At 36.7% G+C, this 14594-nt stretch overlaps 2 protein-coding genes across 4 annotated transcripts; one reads left to right on the top strand and one right to left on the bottom strand.

Moving 5' to 3' along the window:
* The first annotated feature begins 3365 nt into the window (after positions 1-3365).
* On the top strand, positions 3366-10779 carry LOC104607492 (L10-interacting MYB domain-containing protein-like). Of its 3 annotated transcripts, none has more exons than XM_088888476.1 (5): positions 3366-3520; positions 7636-8005; positions 8080-8152; positions 8229-8635; positions 9757-10779. In XM_088888476.1, the coding sequence occupies exons 2-5, from the start codon at positions 7673-7675 to the stop codon at positions 9787-9789; spliced, it is 846 nt and encodes a 281-aa protein (XP_088744602.1). In that variant the 5' UTR covers positions 3366-3520; positions 7636-7672; the 3' UTR covers positions 9790-10779. The 3 variants fall into 3 exon arrangements, with proteins under 3 accessions (XP_088744602.1, XP_010271443.1, XP_088744601.1); XM_088888475.1 differs by lacking the exon at positions 9757-10779 and adding an exon at positions 3814-4023 and having other exon boundaries at positions 3387-3520; positions 8229-8788; XM_010273141.3 differs by lacking the exon at positions 9757-10779 and having other exon boundaries at positions 8229-8788.
* LOC104607490 (histone H1-like) lies at positions 10531-11653 on the bottom strand. Its single transcript, XM_010273139.3, has 2 exons — positions 11394-11653; positions 10531-11175 (listed from the first exon to the last, which is right to left on the bottom strand). The coding sequence occupies exons 1-2, from the start codon at positions 11559-11561 to the stop codon at positions 10726-10728; spliced, it is 618 nt and encodes a 205-aa protein (XP_010271441.1). The 5' UTR covers positions 11562-11653; the 3' UTR covers positions 10531-10725.
* Positions 11654-14594: the final 2941 nt, after the last annotated feature.

Below are 14594 nucleotides of genomic sequence, written 5' to 3'. Positions count from 1 at the left end.
TTTTTAAGGAGGTTGTGGGCTCCTTAATGGCTAAATCTGAAGGTTGGATAGATCATTGAAAATTTTATTACTTAATTATTTTAACAACTAAAAGAAAAAGCAATAAGCATTTTTATTCAACAGCTTTAACCATTATTAAATGGCCCCTTAACATATTAGCATCATAACCAATGGGGGCCAAAGATGCATCACATCTACCAACAAAAAAAGGGATATTATCTAAAAACTCACCATGACTTTTTCACATTTCTCTTAGACTCGGACCTTTTCACATTTTTCTTAAACTCACAATGACTTTTCATAACCTCCTAAGAACCCCTGTCAGTAAGCTTTATTGTCTAAAATTCACCTTTTGTTGAGATTTCCGTTGGATTAGTGATCATTAATAGAAATTGTTCGCATATGCATTTAAGTAATTTACATGAACAAACTACCCTTGAATGATCAATCAACCTTATTAAATATTTTTGTGACAAAATTACCCCCAACTATAGGCTTAGTGTGGGCCAAGGCTCATGTCAGGCGACAATTCTATCATGAAAAATATTTAATAAGCTTGATTGGCCATTCTGGAGTAATTTGGTCATGTAAAATACTCAAATGCTTATGTGGACAAATTCTATTAAATGTTGCTAATGGAAATCTAATGGAAGCTGAGTTTTAAACAACAAAACTCCTTGATAAGGGGCTCTCTCGAGGTTTCAAAAAAGCCATGATGAGTTTAAGAGAAATGCAGAAAAGTCAAATAATATCCTAAAAAAGGAAAAAACATCCAAAGTTCAATATGTACAATTAACTTGATTATATGAGTTTTCTTTTTCTAGAAAAGGGAAATTTCCCGATTAGTACCTTTTAGTTTGGGCCTAGTGCCATCTTGGTTCCCAAACTTTAAAATGTGACAATTCAGTACCCGAACTTTCAAAACGTGTCAATCCAATACTTGTCGTTAACCAGTTGTTAATCAACTATTAAGTGGCATTTGAAAAAGGCACAAATGCCCTTCGAGTGTCATCTAATTTTCTTGATCAACCATCCAAGTGTTGACAAAAAATTAACAGTCCCAAATCCTTGCGTCTTCTATTCAAGAAAGTTGGGGTCTGCTAATTTTTTGTCAACATTCTTGAATAGAAAAGGCAAGGATTTGGGACTGTTAATTTTTTGTCAACGTTTGGATGGTTGATAAAGAAAATTAGATGACACTTGAAGAGCATTTGTGTCTTTTTAAAATTCCACTTAATGGTTGATTAACAGTTGATTAATGGCAGGTACTAGATTGACACGTCTTGAAAGTTCGGATACTAAATTGTCGCATTTTAAAGTTTAGGACTAAAGTGGCACTAGGCCCAAAGAACAGGGTACTAATCAGGAATTTTCCCTAAAAAAAATGATAGGGAAAAAGATTTATATTTTTATCTTTTTTGGGTAGGGTTGTTCACAGGTCGGGTTGGGTCGGTTTATTGATGTTTTTCCAACCGACCTAACCTGGTCGGGTTACCTGAAATTGAAAGCAAAACCGACCTGATCGGTTTGAGTCGGTTTGGGTCGGTTTTGGCTCTACTTAGTGGTGACTTAGTTGTTGTACAACCTAACTTAAAGTTAGGTTTTTAATAGGATAGAGACAACTTAGTTAAGTAGGAAATAAGTAGCTTATAACTACTAACTATGAACTAACTACTAAGTTGGTTCGGTTCAAGTTGAGTCGGTCCGGGTTGGTCGGGTTGGGTCTTCTTATGAACAGCCCTATTTTTGGGTAATGGGTATTACATTATACTATGGGGATTTGGGGGTGGGGAAAACTAGGGGGTGCAATTCAGGTGGGATGGGTCGAGTTTAAACCCCTTGGTTGAGCCCGAGGTCAAGCTCAATTTGTTAAACATAAGCCCAGCCCGCATTGAAATTTGATGCACTTGGGTTGGGCTTGGGCCTAAACTGGGCTTGAGTTGACCAATTAGCCCATACTAAAATTTAACACCAATGTATATGTCTATGTATGCTTTGCAAATATATGGCTATATATGCATATATATAGCTAGGCCAAGCTCGGGTAAGAGTAAGGTTGGGCCAGGTTCAGGCCACCAAGGACTAAGAATGGACCTAGCTTGAAAAAGAAAAAAAGCCCAAACTTTTGACTCCAAAACAAGCCCAAGTGACAAAAATCCAAATATAATCCATGGGCTGCATAAGTCCATGGTCGAGTTAAACCCACCAAACTTCATCCATATGGATAGCAGGTTCCACAAAGAGCATGCAGAACGTGCGGATTTGATCCCACGCCTCCATTGTGGGAGGGATGACTTGCGACCAATTCAACTATGGATATTTGGCAATAATTGTTTTTATTTTGAGCTTTAAATATGTTTTCTTTTATTAATTCTAAATATCATGTTGATAGGAAATTGATGCACATCAACCCTGATACAATTTATATATTAAACATCCATAGCTTAGAGCTTAGTAGGTAGATTGGATTAGTGTTTTTGTTGAAGAACAAGAGATTAAAAAGGCAAAATTCTTAAGGTTTGTTAAGGGTGATTAGAAAAGGAGTCCAATAAAGAACGTGAGAAGCAGGAAAACTTGAGGAAGATGATGAGAGATGCAACGGAATTAAATGATAAAGGTGAATTTTTGTCTTTGCAATGTGGAAGGCACACTTGTAAACAGGAAAACTGTAACAATTGTCTTCTTTTTAATGCTTAACAATTCAGAATTTCAGATATATGGGTTGACCCGATTGACAGTGACATGTGACATTAGATCGTATTCTCTAACCTATCTAATAGTCCAAAAGTGCAACTTTTTAATTTGGTCCAGTTTTGGATACATGGGCTTACCCACATACCAGCAATGCGATTGCACCTATAATTATAAAGCATTATTATTCTTCACATTTAACGAGATAACCCGATTCTCCGATGACATTTACTAACCTAACAACGACCCATTTACCTTTTTATATAGACTATAGAGTAAGACATTTAAATAGGTTAAGTGGGTGGGTTGGGTTAGTTGTGGGTTAGGTGGATTGCAACCCATAAATAATGGGTTATTAATGAGTCTGTGTGGGTGGTTAGTGGTGGGTTGGTTTTCAACCCGCACCAAACCCAACCCAGCTCAGCCCACCTAACCACCAGCCCCCACCGGCCTGCCACCATTTTCCATAGACAACGAACACGAGGTAATCATCCAAGCTTGATGTGATGATGCGCTGGTCTATTTTCTATCGTAACCACTAATTTCTTGGCACGTCACCAACCCCGATTCATTTGGAAAACACTGATGACTGATGTTGTGCGATGTGGCTTCTACGCGAGAACGCATCGTGGGCCCCACTACTCAGATCCCACCAGTATGGCTGCATTCGTGCTTTTCAGGAACCAACGGGTCGCTGAACAGAACGCTCGATTGAAGTGGCTCACTGGCTTGAGCGTGAACAGAGACAGAGGTGTTAACCATTTCCTTCCTAATACCAGACCCGGCGCTGCTCTAGCTGCCATTGTTGCAAGGCTTTCTCTCTTCTTAGGTATGTCACTCTCTCCATCGCTCAAGTCGTTCTTTGATCAAAACCCTAGATGATTGTTGAGTTTGATGCTTATGTTCTTGTTAAACTGCTCCCAGATTTAGGTTGGAGTTGGACCTCTTTAAGGCAACAGTTAGATTGTTCTCTCTGTAATCGCTTGCTCTGAACCAGATTTTCTTTTCTAATTATTTCTATATGTTCTTTTAACTCTGTTACCTCGTCAGAACTGAATCACCATAAAAATGGTTTCGTTGCTTCGGATGATTTGAGTTTAAAATGAAATTGTAATTTTTCAGATGCATTTAAATGTTAAAAGCAAGCAAAAAATTTACTTGTTGATCGAAAAGATATAGAATGAGATGCCCTGTGAGTATATACGGTGATAGTAGACAGTGGTGAACTTCAAAAGAATGGGACAATACAAAACAGTGATGAACATTACCCTCTGAGCGTTTGAACGAAGTCCATGCCTGACCAATTTGACATTTTATTTGGTCACTAAAAAGGTATCAAATTCATGCCAATATTTGTCAATCTTCCCAATCTTATTTCTTATATTTGCGTATGGAGTTCTCGTGACATTGAGAAGGCCACTTGATGAACTTATAATTATATAAATACTGAAGCCTTCCTCTGATGTCAGATCCAACCAAGCACTGGCACTAAAACGCTTAGCCTTGGCCTGGTGGCTGGTGCTACAAACGTGCCTTTTATCAATGGCAACATTGAACAGATTCACTAATAATGATTTAGAAGAAACCAAAAGGACTGACAACTCACCAAGTGCCCCTAAGCTCAGATTCTGGTTCTCTTTAAATTGTAGGTGTTTTAAGCCCGATACATGTATAAGGGATGTTATCTGTTAACCTTCGTTACTGATCTACTTCAGGTAGATAACATCATGTCATATCATTGTCTGATGCTCCAAAATGTACCAAAAATTGCATGTCCATACATTCATCAAAAAAAAATATTCCATGTCCATTTTGAATATGGTCTCATATTATCTAAACATCACAAGATTCTTTTTATCCTCAACCAATACTTTTCATGCTTCAGCATAGGGCTGCAAATGGTTCAAACCAAAATCTGATATACCTAGACCGTATATTTTGACTTGTCAACTTTTGAATTCAAATTGAATATTATTCATCAGATTCAATTTGAAGTTGGATTAGATTTGGATGATGAATAGGACTTTTTAGTAAACATGCTACATTCAAACCCAACTTTTACTAATAGATAGTTAGATACATATCTATTTTATGTAGGTATAAGCATATATATTTGAAGATTATTGGATTGGATCAAATTTGGATGAATCTGTATTCGATGTAATTATAAACAAATCAAATTTGAATTGCCTTGATCAGATTGGATTCAAATTTGAATTCAGACAAATGGATATTGTTTGCAAATCTTCCCTAGCAAGCTACAGACACAATTTCCCAACTTTCTCTCCTTAGGATTCATCCTGTTTGGGAAAGCATAAAATTTTCAGGTTCTTGTATTCTAACAAGGTTACAAACTTACAATAAACTTGAATGTCAAGTGGCAATGGTCCTAGAGTTATATTACAATTTACATGGTTCTACAGCTTATGATTTCTTTTATTGTATATTTATATGCCAGTGAGATTGATCAGTGGATTCTTTTCCACTTTAAAGGTGTTTGCAGTGGCTTACTATTGCACAGTCAAAAAGATTACCTCTGGTTTTGTTGACCAATCAACGCACAGACATTTAAGCCTGTTGTTCTCTGAATTGTCAATACAAGTTTCTCTTTGGTCTTTTCCACTTCTAGATGTTTGATGTCATTTCCCTTCATTGAATGGCACAATGCATTTTATTTTAATTGTCTCTTCATTTTATGTAGCATCTTTTGGGGTTTTTATTCTTTTTTCTGGATATATGCTTTTGTCACAACAGAATGGAAAGGTAAAGATTCTGTATATATGTTGTCAACAAGTTTGGATCTTAATTGAAAAAATAAAATAAAATCTTCTTTGGTTTTAAATGCAACTATGTAGGAAAAACCCTGTTAGTATCAAGCCTTAAAAGCTGCCATTAGTTCTAACTATGAGAAGACTGCAGTGATAATGAATTGAGGGAGAAATTAATATTAGACTTATAAATAGGGTGGTTAAAAAAATGTGTACACAGCAAAATGCAGCAATGTTCATGAGTCTGATGTTCCCCCTCCTCCCCAAAGAAAAGAAGAAAAAAGAATATTTTATACGGCTCAGAGAGAGAGTGTGTGTGTAATGGGTCATTGGAGCAGCAATGTTGGGGCAACTGGTGTGAGAGAGAAGTCGGATGAAATCACTTTCTTCTTCCCTTTCACCTACTTTGACACATAAGGGCAGCCCAGTGCACAAGGTTCCCACCCTACCCCTGCAGATACACAGAGAGGCTGTTTCCAAAGATTTGAACCCTGGTCACCTAGGTCACAATGGAGAATCCCAACCATTGTGCCGGCCCACCCTCATTTTGATTTTTGACACATGGGATAGGGAGAATTGAATAGTTGGGTTGGATTAGTTCAAGGAAACCAACTCCCTATTAACTCATTATGGATCCAACCACTATTGTAAGACTCTCAACCCATATAACTTATTCATCTTATTTTTTCACATTACAAGAAAACTCCCTAATTACGCTAACCCCATGGACCCACTAACATCCCACTTATTAGTACACAATCATTGCCCTGAAGTCTCCAAGCTTGTTATAACCATGATGACAGAGGGAAGGAAAGAGAAAAGCCTCTAATCTCGCAGGCACAGGAACAATTTCATAACTAGGCATGATTTTCAAGAAAAACATATTAAACATTAAATAGTGTGGTTCAAAAAAAAATGCATGCCCGATAATGGCATCCCAAGAACAGTCCATCTAATAAATTTTTTCCAAGTTACCTTCAGCAATGAGGAAACTAGACAAGCTGATCTCAGATATAGTTGCACCTCCTTAAGAAGCTTGAGCTTCCACCTCATCAAAATCCTTAATTTGTATTGGTTATACATACCATATTATTTCCATCACTTAACAAATTCACCAAGGTATTGGCAATCTTACAAGTCAACCCACTATCAAGTTTAGTTTGAGTCCTTCACTGGCATTTCAAGTGTTCAAGGAGCTTGGGAAAGTCATTAGCATAATCCCTTATTGGATCATCAACCTTTAATTTAAAATATCCTTTGATGACAGTAGCAGGATAATTTTCTTATATAAATTAAGAAACCTGTATTTCGGGGGAAGGAAAAACCCCAAGTACAAGTGATCAGTACAGTGTATTGTCTTGTATTGAGAATAAAATTCCAGTAGGGCAAAAAATGAAGTGTGTTGATGCCCTGATCCCAATAAAATCCTAGAACTTGCCATCTGTGAAGTGTACAAGACAGTGACAATACAAAATCATGAACAATGGAAGATATTACTTTTGGAATAGTATGTACTGCCATAATTGAAGCTTTTCAACTGCCCAGATTCTATTTGTCACCAAAAGATCCAAAATCATTGACAACATCGTATCCACAAAATTCCAAACCTGAATAAGGTAACCATAAATTTATAAGCAATGGTACAGATATCCCTGTTAGCATTAAAAATGTCAGGAAAGAAGCTTTCAACACCTTGAGTAAAAGCAAAAGAAGGTTACATTTAGCCATTTATTTACACCACAGTCACTGGAATAACAGATTCCCTTTGTTTTATCAATGTGAGATCAATCCACTATCTAAGTCTTGCAATAGTTGATAAAATAAATTACTGAATGCCTAAATGATCTTATACCTTAAACTATTCCGTCTCCATGGCATAAACTCCAAAGAGCATGTGATTACCATCAATCTATTTTGGAACCAAAGCCCAAAATTTCTTCTTTTAATCTTTGTATTCACCTCAACTCTTTGTTTATAGAGCTTCTCTCCCCTGTTATAACTATCTTGATTTATGTTTATAGAGTTCTTTTGTATGTTACACTACTTTCTCTTGTACATATGAAATGAATGGTTGGAATGAAGTTAAATTCTCCTTTTATAGTTTCAGACTTCTCCACTGTATCTTGATTCTTGACCAATTTTGATTGCTTCATATATTTCTTCTTTTTCTGTTCAGTGAATATTTCTTACTTCGTTAGTGAGAAAAGGATAGAATGTCTCTGAGTCAAGATGCATCTCAAGTTCGACCAAAGGCAGAGTGGACACCATCACGTGATGCATATTTGGTTCAACTTTTTGTCGAGCAATATAATAGTGGAAAAACATCTCTGAATGGATTGAAACCTGAGGTTTTTAAAGATGTTGCAAGGGATTTTAATGAAAAGTTTGCCCTGAATTTTGAAGATAGACAGATAAAAAACCGGTATAATGTATTGAAGAAAGATTATGGCATTGTTAAAACCCTGCTTAGCACTAGTGGATTTAGCTGGGATGAAACTCGACAAGTGGTTGTTGCTCAAGATGATGTTTGGGAGCGTTACACTGTGGTATGTGATTTCCTTCTTTCAATCTCTATAGTTAAGCTGTAAAAGCATCAAGAGCTCACACTATATGCATGCAGGTACATAACGAGGCAAAGGCCTTTCGACGCAAGGGGTTTCCATTGTATAATCAATTGTCCATAATTTTTGGAGGCAGGTTTCATTTTATTTAGAAGAAAAACAGGAATAAAAAGTTTTCAAAGCAATTAATAACCCCTGGTTAATGTAGGTGCAAGAGCCAATGGAAAGTGTCAAATTTCAAGCGGGGCACAAGCAACACCAGAAGAGGGAAATAGCAACACTGAAACATTCCAAGCCTCTGAACCCACCGCCCAACCAGCTCAAGAAGCTAATGCTAACCTGGAGAAATCCAGTTCAAGTTTTGATTCAATATTTAACGTAGAGGAAACACAACCCAAGAAACGTGGATCTGATGTTCCAACAAGTTCACATCGCAGTAAAAGAGTGCGTAGAAAAGCTGAAGACAAAATAGCGGATGCACTTCATGAAATAGCAATGGCATCCAAACTCAGAGCAACTCGAAAGGCCGAATTAAATGAGAAAACATTATATCAGAAATGTATAGAAGAGTTGCAAGAAATACTGGAGTTAGATGACTCGGAGTTCGCAAAAGCGGTAAATGTTCTCAAGGAAGATAAGAATGCTATTGCTTTTATTACAATAAAAGGCCCTCGCCGTTTGACCTGGTTGAGGTCATTATGGTCAGCACAATAACCTTGTTACATGTAATACCACTCTTTCATAATTTTCAGGTCATGATTTTTTTAAGGCTCTTTTGTCATATTCTGAATGGTAGGTAATCTATCTTAACATGTTTAGGATGTGGGAAATGAGATGTATGTCTTTGTAACTTGATTTTTTTTTTTTTCCTTTTCTACTCTGACCAGGAGGGGTGGTTAAAGACATTGTAACTTGATTTGCTTTCTTACAGAAAAAGGTTCTGAGGTGCTTTAGATATGCATATTTTGATAAACAAGCTTCGAAATTATAATGTTTAAGGAATTTTGAGAAACAAAAATACACCCCTCGAAGTGTTCTTTTTTGACATCTGAAATAGGTCAATGTTTCCTTCACGTCATTTAGGCTGTGTTTGGTTTGAAGGAAAAAAAAGTAGGGAAAGTCGGAAAGTAAGGGAAATGCAGAGAAACCTATACAAGGTTTGTAACGGTTTCCCTACCTTTTCCTTCAAACCAAACATGTAAAATATTTTGAGTGGCTGCAGCTGCATTAGAAAAATGTCTTACTACTGATAATCTAATCATCAAGAAAGGTATGATGATTGATCATACATACGCAACTTGAATCTGTCAAATCACATTCTTCTGCGTAGCCAATGGTAACTATGTGGAAAATGCTGCCATTACAAGTGTTTTAGAAATACCTGTGTTGCACCAAAAGTTTCTTGTATTTTAGGATCTTTAGTGCATATGAGTTCATACTTGTTAAACTAACTAGCCTGACCTTTCTACCCGATCTAACAAAATTTTTGAGGGTTGAGTTTGGACCAACCCAGGCCAAGTTACACTCCCATAGCACAGCACTATGACCCTTTTTCTATCCCAGAACACCTTAGCACAGTCGGAACCCATCCAAAAAAATCAATATCAAAAACCAATTTGACTTTGATTTTGATTTGATATGAATTATGACTCATTTAACCATTGCTTTCTTTTTTTAAATGATCATTATTATTAACTAATTTATGGTGTCAGTTTTGACTTTTGATGCAAGTAAAGGTGAAGAGTGCTGAAGTTGAGACCTTTCCATAAGGCTGCAGTGGCTAGTTGGAAAATGTTTTCAATGCATGGCTAGTTGGAACAAGTCGGGAGGTCTTGTTCGTCGTGCGGGACGAAGTCCCACACATCCACCTGCGGCAGCAAGTCTCCCAGTTGTCTGGATGTAGCGGACCTACATCATGTGGTGCAGGTAAATTAGTTCGTATACCTCACAGTTCACATTTATGCAAATTACAATTCCTCGCCTTAATCATCAACAAAGACAAAGCCCACATCACCTCAAATATTCCCGTAATGGTGTTACCGAAAACCACCCGCTGTGGACGTCACAGTCTGATTTGGCTTATCTTAGGTAACGTGGTCCGAATTAGGTTTGGTTATTTCTGTTTGGCTCTCTGCTGCTGGTTTCTGTCGTGGTTACTGTATTTCTGTTTTTGTTTGCATCCACTGGAGTCTGGATAGGAATGAATCTTGACTACCCCAACAATATATTCCGGTTTTATCTGTGCTCTCAAGCTAAGGCCACAAGCAAAATATTCGTGTTTTAGTTGGTCCAGTCGTCTTTTGGGCTAAGAGTAACACCAACAACAATTGATGCAGCAATTTTGGAGGGACCGAGGGGACATCTCTTACCTGGTTTCTAACCAAGCCGAACCAGGTAACAGACACCACAAATCCAGAGCCTTCACTCACCCCTAACATCGGCATAAAGAACCCTCTCAAATTTATTTCTCAGCCTAGTGAGACCAAAGCTTTCGAAATGAAAAAGGAAAGTACAGAAAACGTTGGAAATTTATATTCAGTACTCCTAATTAATTTCCATTGCAGTATACAAGCTATTACGTTCAAAACTCTGCAAACAAACCGAACCCACCAGACCTCCATCAAAAAGAGAGATTTTTTTGCTACTTATCCATTTCTGTACATAACTAAGAAGGGAATAGGAGTATTGTTTTCTATCTTGTCCATTCAAGCAGTGGCCTTCCTAGATTTCTTTGCGGCAGGAGACTTGATGGATTTGGGTTGCTTAGGCTTTGCCGGAGTTGCTTTCTTTGCCTTCTTGGGTCCAACCTTCTTTACTGTTTTGGTTGCCTTCTTGGGAGTTGCAGGCTTCTTGACGGGTTTTCCCTTGCGAGCGGCAGCGGCGGCTTTGGGTTGTGCGGGTTTCTTTCCAGTAGCAACTTTCGCACCCTTAAAGGCCTTCTGAGCATTTTCCTTCTTGCCAGATTCAGAAAGCTTGAACGAGGCCTTGATTTTGATCAGTTTCCCCTTGACGACACAATTCTTCAATTGCAGCGCCAATATTTTCCTAAAGTTCGCAGGCAGAACAGCTTTGTGTTTCTCCTCCATGTGTTTGGCAATAGCGTAAGGACTCGAACCACTCTTTTCGTGCAGAGCCAACAATGCTTCCTTGATCATCTGCACCATACCCCCAACCATTTAGACTCAAAAATATACCATCTTTCCCGATTGAAACCCTAATAGATTTACTGAAGTAATGTAAAATTTTTCAAACTAAAAACAATAAAACGAAGTTCCCAATCCCGATCGAAAAACATCAAAAACAAGGCAAAAAACCTGGGAACTGGAAACAGGGACAGGTAAATTAAAGACATGGAAATGGAGAATCTTGTTACCTGGAAGTAAGGAGGATGAGCGGGATGAGAAGCCTTGGTGGCCTTCGGTTTCTTCTCCTTCGGAACCTTCGCAGGTTTCCCAGGCTGCTCGGACTTCGCTACCTGAGCCTCAGCCGGCGGCTGCTCAACCGCAACGGTCGCGGCCTCACCTTCAACGGTCGACGACATAGCTAGTGGAGCTAGAGAATAACAAGGAGAGAATTTAACGCTGAGAAAGTGAACGATTGATAACGACAACTATAAGAAATTACTCTGACGAAATTCAAACCAGGATCAGCACTATTTATAACTGACTCTAGGTCTACTCCTTGTTACGAAGGAGAGCTCTGATTGGTTGGATTCAGGTTACACGGATCGCCAACTTTTCGAATTGCCGATCTCAACCGTCCATGTGGGTTCTTATCTAAACGCTGTTTTTATGAGCTTTTACTGCGTAAATGGGATATATCACTCATCGGAAGGAATTAGGCACAAGGGTTCCATTATTGTTCCTTTTTGTGTATTAGATTGTGCTTCCTTCACATCATTTTGGTCAATTATCTTTGCATCTGATCAGCTTCTCTCGGTGTTCTTTTAAATGGGTTTGGAGAGGAGAAACCATGAATTCTAATGAAATCTTAATGGGTTAAAACAGTTGCCATTTGGCACAATTTTGGGCCCCGAAAATTAAACCAGTTTTTTTCTACTGGTTTTGTAACATTTTACACGCCCATTGGTTTTCTTGTTCTTCTTTTGCAAAATGGTAATGCCACTGCCATTTGAATCTAATTTGTACTGTTTTTCTTTTTGCTCTTTGTTTTCTTTTTACTTCTCATCTTTCTTTATTTCTTTCCTCTCTTTGTTTTCTTGAGGGCAATATTTGGAACCAATGCCATTTACTTATAAGGTGTTTGGTTCAGTTTATATTTATGGGTTGTCGTTTATTTGTATTTTTTCATTTTAAATATTTATTTATTTGTGTTTTTTTCACTTTAAATTTTATTTATATTTTTTTATTTTAAACTTTTTTTTACTTTAAATGTTTCATTTTTTTGTTCTTGGGTTGGTTTTATTTTAAATGTTTTTTATTCTCCACCTCAGATTAATACTCATTAAAGTGTGATACATTAGCATTTCATTTCAAAAAATGTTAAAGCGATGGAGAAAACAAGAATTTGGAGTTTCTCCAAATGATTCGTGCACAAAAATCAAAGCGTTTCAGTTTTTTACTGTTTATTTAATAAATGATGAAATCAAACAATTGCTTCATTTTGCTTCATATGCAATAAACACCAACGCCTATATGGCACTGATGTGGCGGCGTTTTTTCAATAAATGCCAACTGAACCAAATACATACTTAGAGGTGTTTTTTTAGAAAATGGTGCTGCATTGGCATACCATTTTCTCAAGAAAAAAAATAAAATATGTTTGAGGCCATTGTTGTTATTGCCACATATGCATTTTTCAGTGCCATGTCATCATGCATAGTTTAGAAAAATGTTTTTTTTTTTTTGAAAAACACATAACCAAACATAGGTATGGTATGAAAAAGCGGGTTTTAAAGATGTTTTTCAAAAAAAAAAGGTGGCATGATTCCACACTGACATAATTGATCTCAATGTTCATAACGATGATTAACACTTTTATCAACTTTTAACGAATGGACGTGGCTCTTGGATATGTGTAAATTGAAGTGTGGGGAGCAATTTCTGGTCCAAATACACGAACCCGGCCTATCCTTATTGGTTGGCAACCCATTTAGTTTGAGTTTAGTAGAGATGTTCACGGGTCGGGTTGGGTTAGTTATAGGCTTTTTGCTCAACCGAACCGATCTAGTTGGTTCGATAAACAACTAAACCAAAACCAACCAGTTATAAGGGAAAATCGATCCAAATATGAAGGGTTGGTTTGGGTCTAGTCATTTTGGTGATGGTCAATTGGTCATCCTAGGTGATTTATTGATTTACAATCTCTTTTTCCTATTTTGTATATGGCTCTTATTGGCTGATTTGTCTTATTGCCTAGCCAAACACCATCTTTTGTAATACAAAAGGAATATAAATACAAATATAAATATGTACATGCAAATATACACAAAATGATACAAAAGATAAGATTTTGTAATTTGCATATTTGTACTCCTTCCAAACTAAGCCTTATATACATGTTAGTCATACCAAAAAGTTCACAATGTATTGAGTCCAGAAAACAAATCAAGAAAGCCATGGTTGTGGTTCAATGTGATTTTAAACATAACCACAACCATACATAACATATTATAATATTTTTAATGTATTATATGTTAGTGTTAGTACATACTTAACAATTAAAGTTGAGCGTTGATAACTGAATTGTTTAAGCTCACTTTCGAAAGAGTACAAATACAAATATATACAAAATAATACAAAATATAAAACCATACAAAAAAATTCAAAATGCAATGAATCCAAAAAAACAAACCATGATGAATGCCATGGTTGTGATTCAATGTGATTCTGAACATAACCACGACCATACATGACAGAATGACTTCACAGCCAATATTTTTAATTTCAAAGAAGAGGTAGTATGGTTTTGAAATACAACTATTGTTTTTAAAACTACAAATTAAACACCACCTAAATTATAGCCACATGGATAAATGCCCACTTTGGATTGGATTGGAATCGAAGATCTTGAATCAAATCACTATTAAATTGTTAGACGGAATCCGATCCATTGATTGGGCTAAATGGCCAAACAATCATGCCATCTAAGTCAACAACGGGTTATTTCTCTTGCATTTCAATTGTTGTGTAGTTGTGTTTGAAATTTACTTTTTCTTGAGATAAATAAAAAAGGATTCTATATATAAAAAAGGGCAATTTTTTTAAACTATTCCTACTATTTAGCTAATTGACAAATTGTACATTTATCGTTAAGGTTGCAATTTGGGCTGGGTTGGCCCAAACCCAACCCGAAAAAGTCAGGTTGTATTGGATCGGGTTAGGATTAGGGTTGAAATTTATGAATCCGACTTTACTTCGGATTGAATTAGGTTAATCCCTCGGGCAATCCGTCCCAACCTGAACCTGACTCTATGGTATATATCATATATAAATGTATTATATATATAGATATATCATATATCAATTTGTTTATATGCATGATAATTGTATGCCCCCCACCACATACTATCATTTATTTCTTTTAAGATAATCACTTCACTTAATCCTAATTA

This window comes from Nelumbo nucifera, chromosome 5, assembly GCF_055504915.1.
Source record: "Nelumbo nucifera cultivar China Antique chromosome 5, China Antique-T2T, whole genome shotgun sequence".
NCBI lineage: Eukaryota > Viridiplantae > Streptophyta > Magnoliopsida > Proteales > Nelumbonaceae > Nelumbo > Nelumbo nucifera.
This window is presented reverse-complemented; position numbering and strand designations above follow the sequence as displayed.

Coding starts and splice junctions, on each gene's coding strand:
- LOC104607492 (XM_010273141.3), top strand. CDS start 7,673: ATGTCTCTGAGTCAAGATGCATCTCAAGTTCGACCAAAGGCAGAGTGG. Junction 8,006..8,079: donor TTTGGGAGCGTTACACTGTG/GTATGTGATTTC, acceptor ATATGCATGCAG/GTACATAACGAGGCAAAGGC. Junction 8,153..8,228: donor ATTGTCCATAATTTTTGGAG/GCAGGTTTCATT, acceptor TGGTTAATGTAG/GTGCAAGAGCCAATGGAAAG.
- LOC104607490 (XM_010273139.3), bottom strand. CDS start 11,561: ATGTCGTCGACCGTTGAAGGTGAGGCCGCGACCGTTGCGGTTGAGCAG. Junction 11,176..11,393: donor CTCATCCTCCTTACTTCCAG/GTAACAAGATTC, acceptor GGTATGGTGCAG/ATGATCAAGGAAGCATTGTT.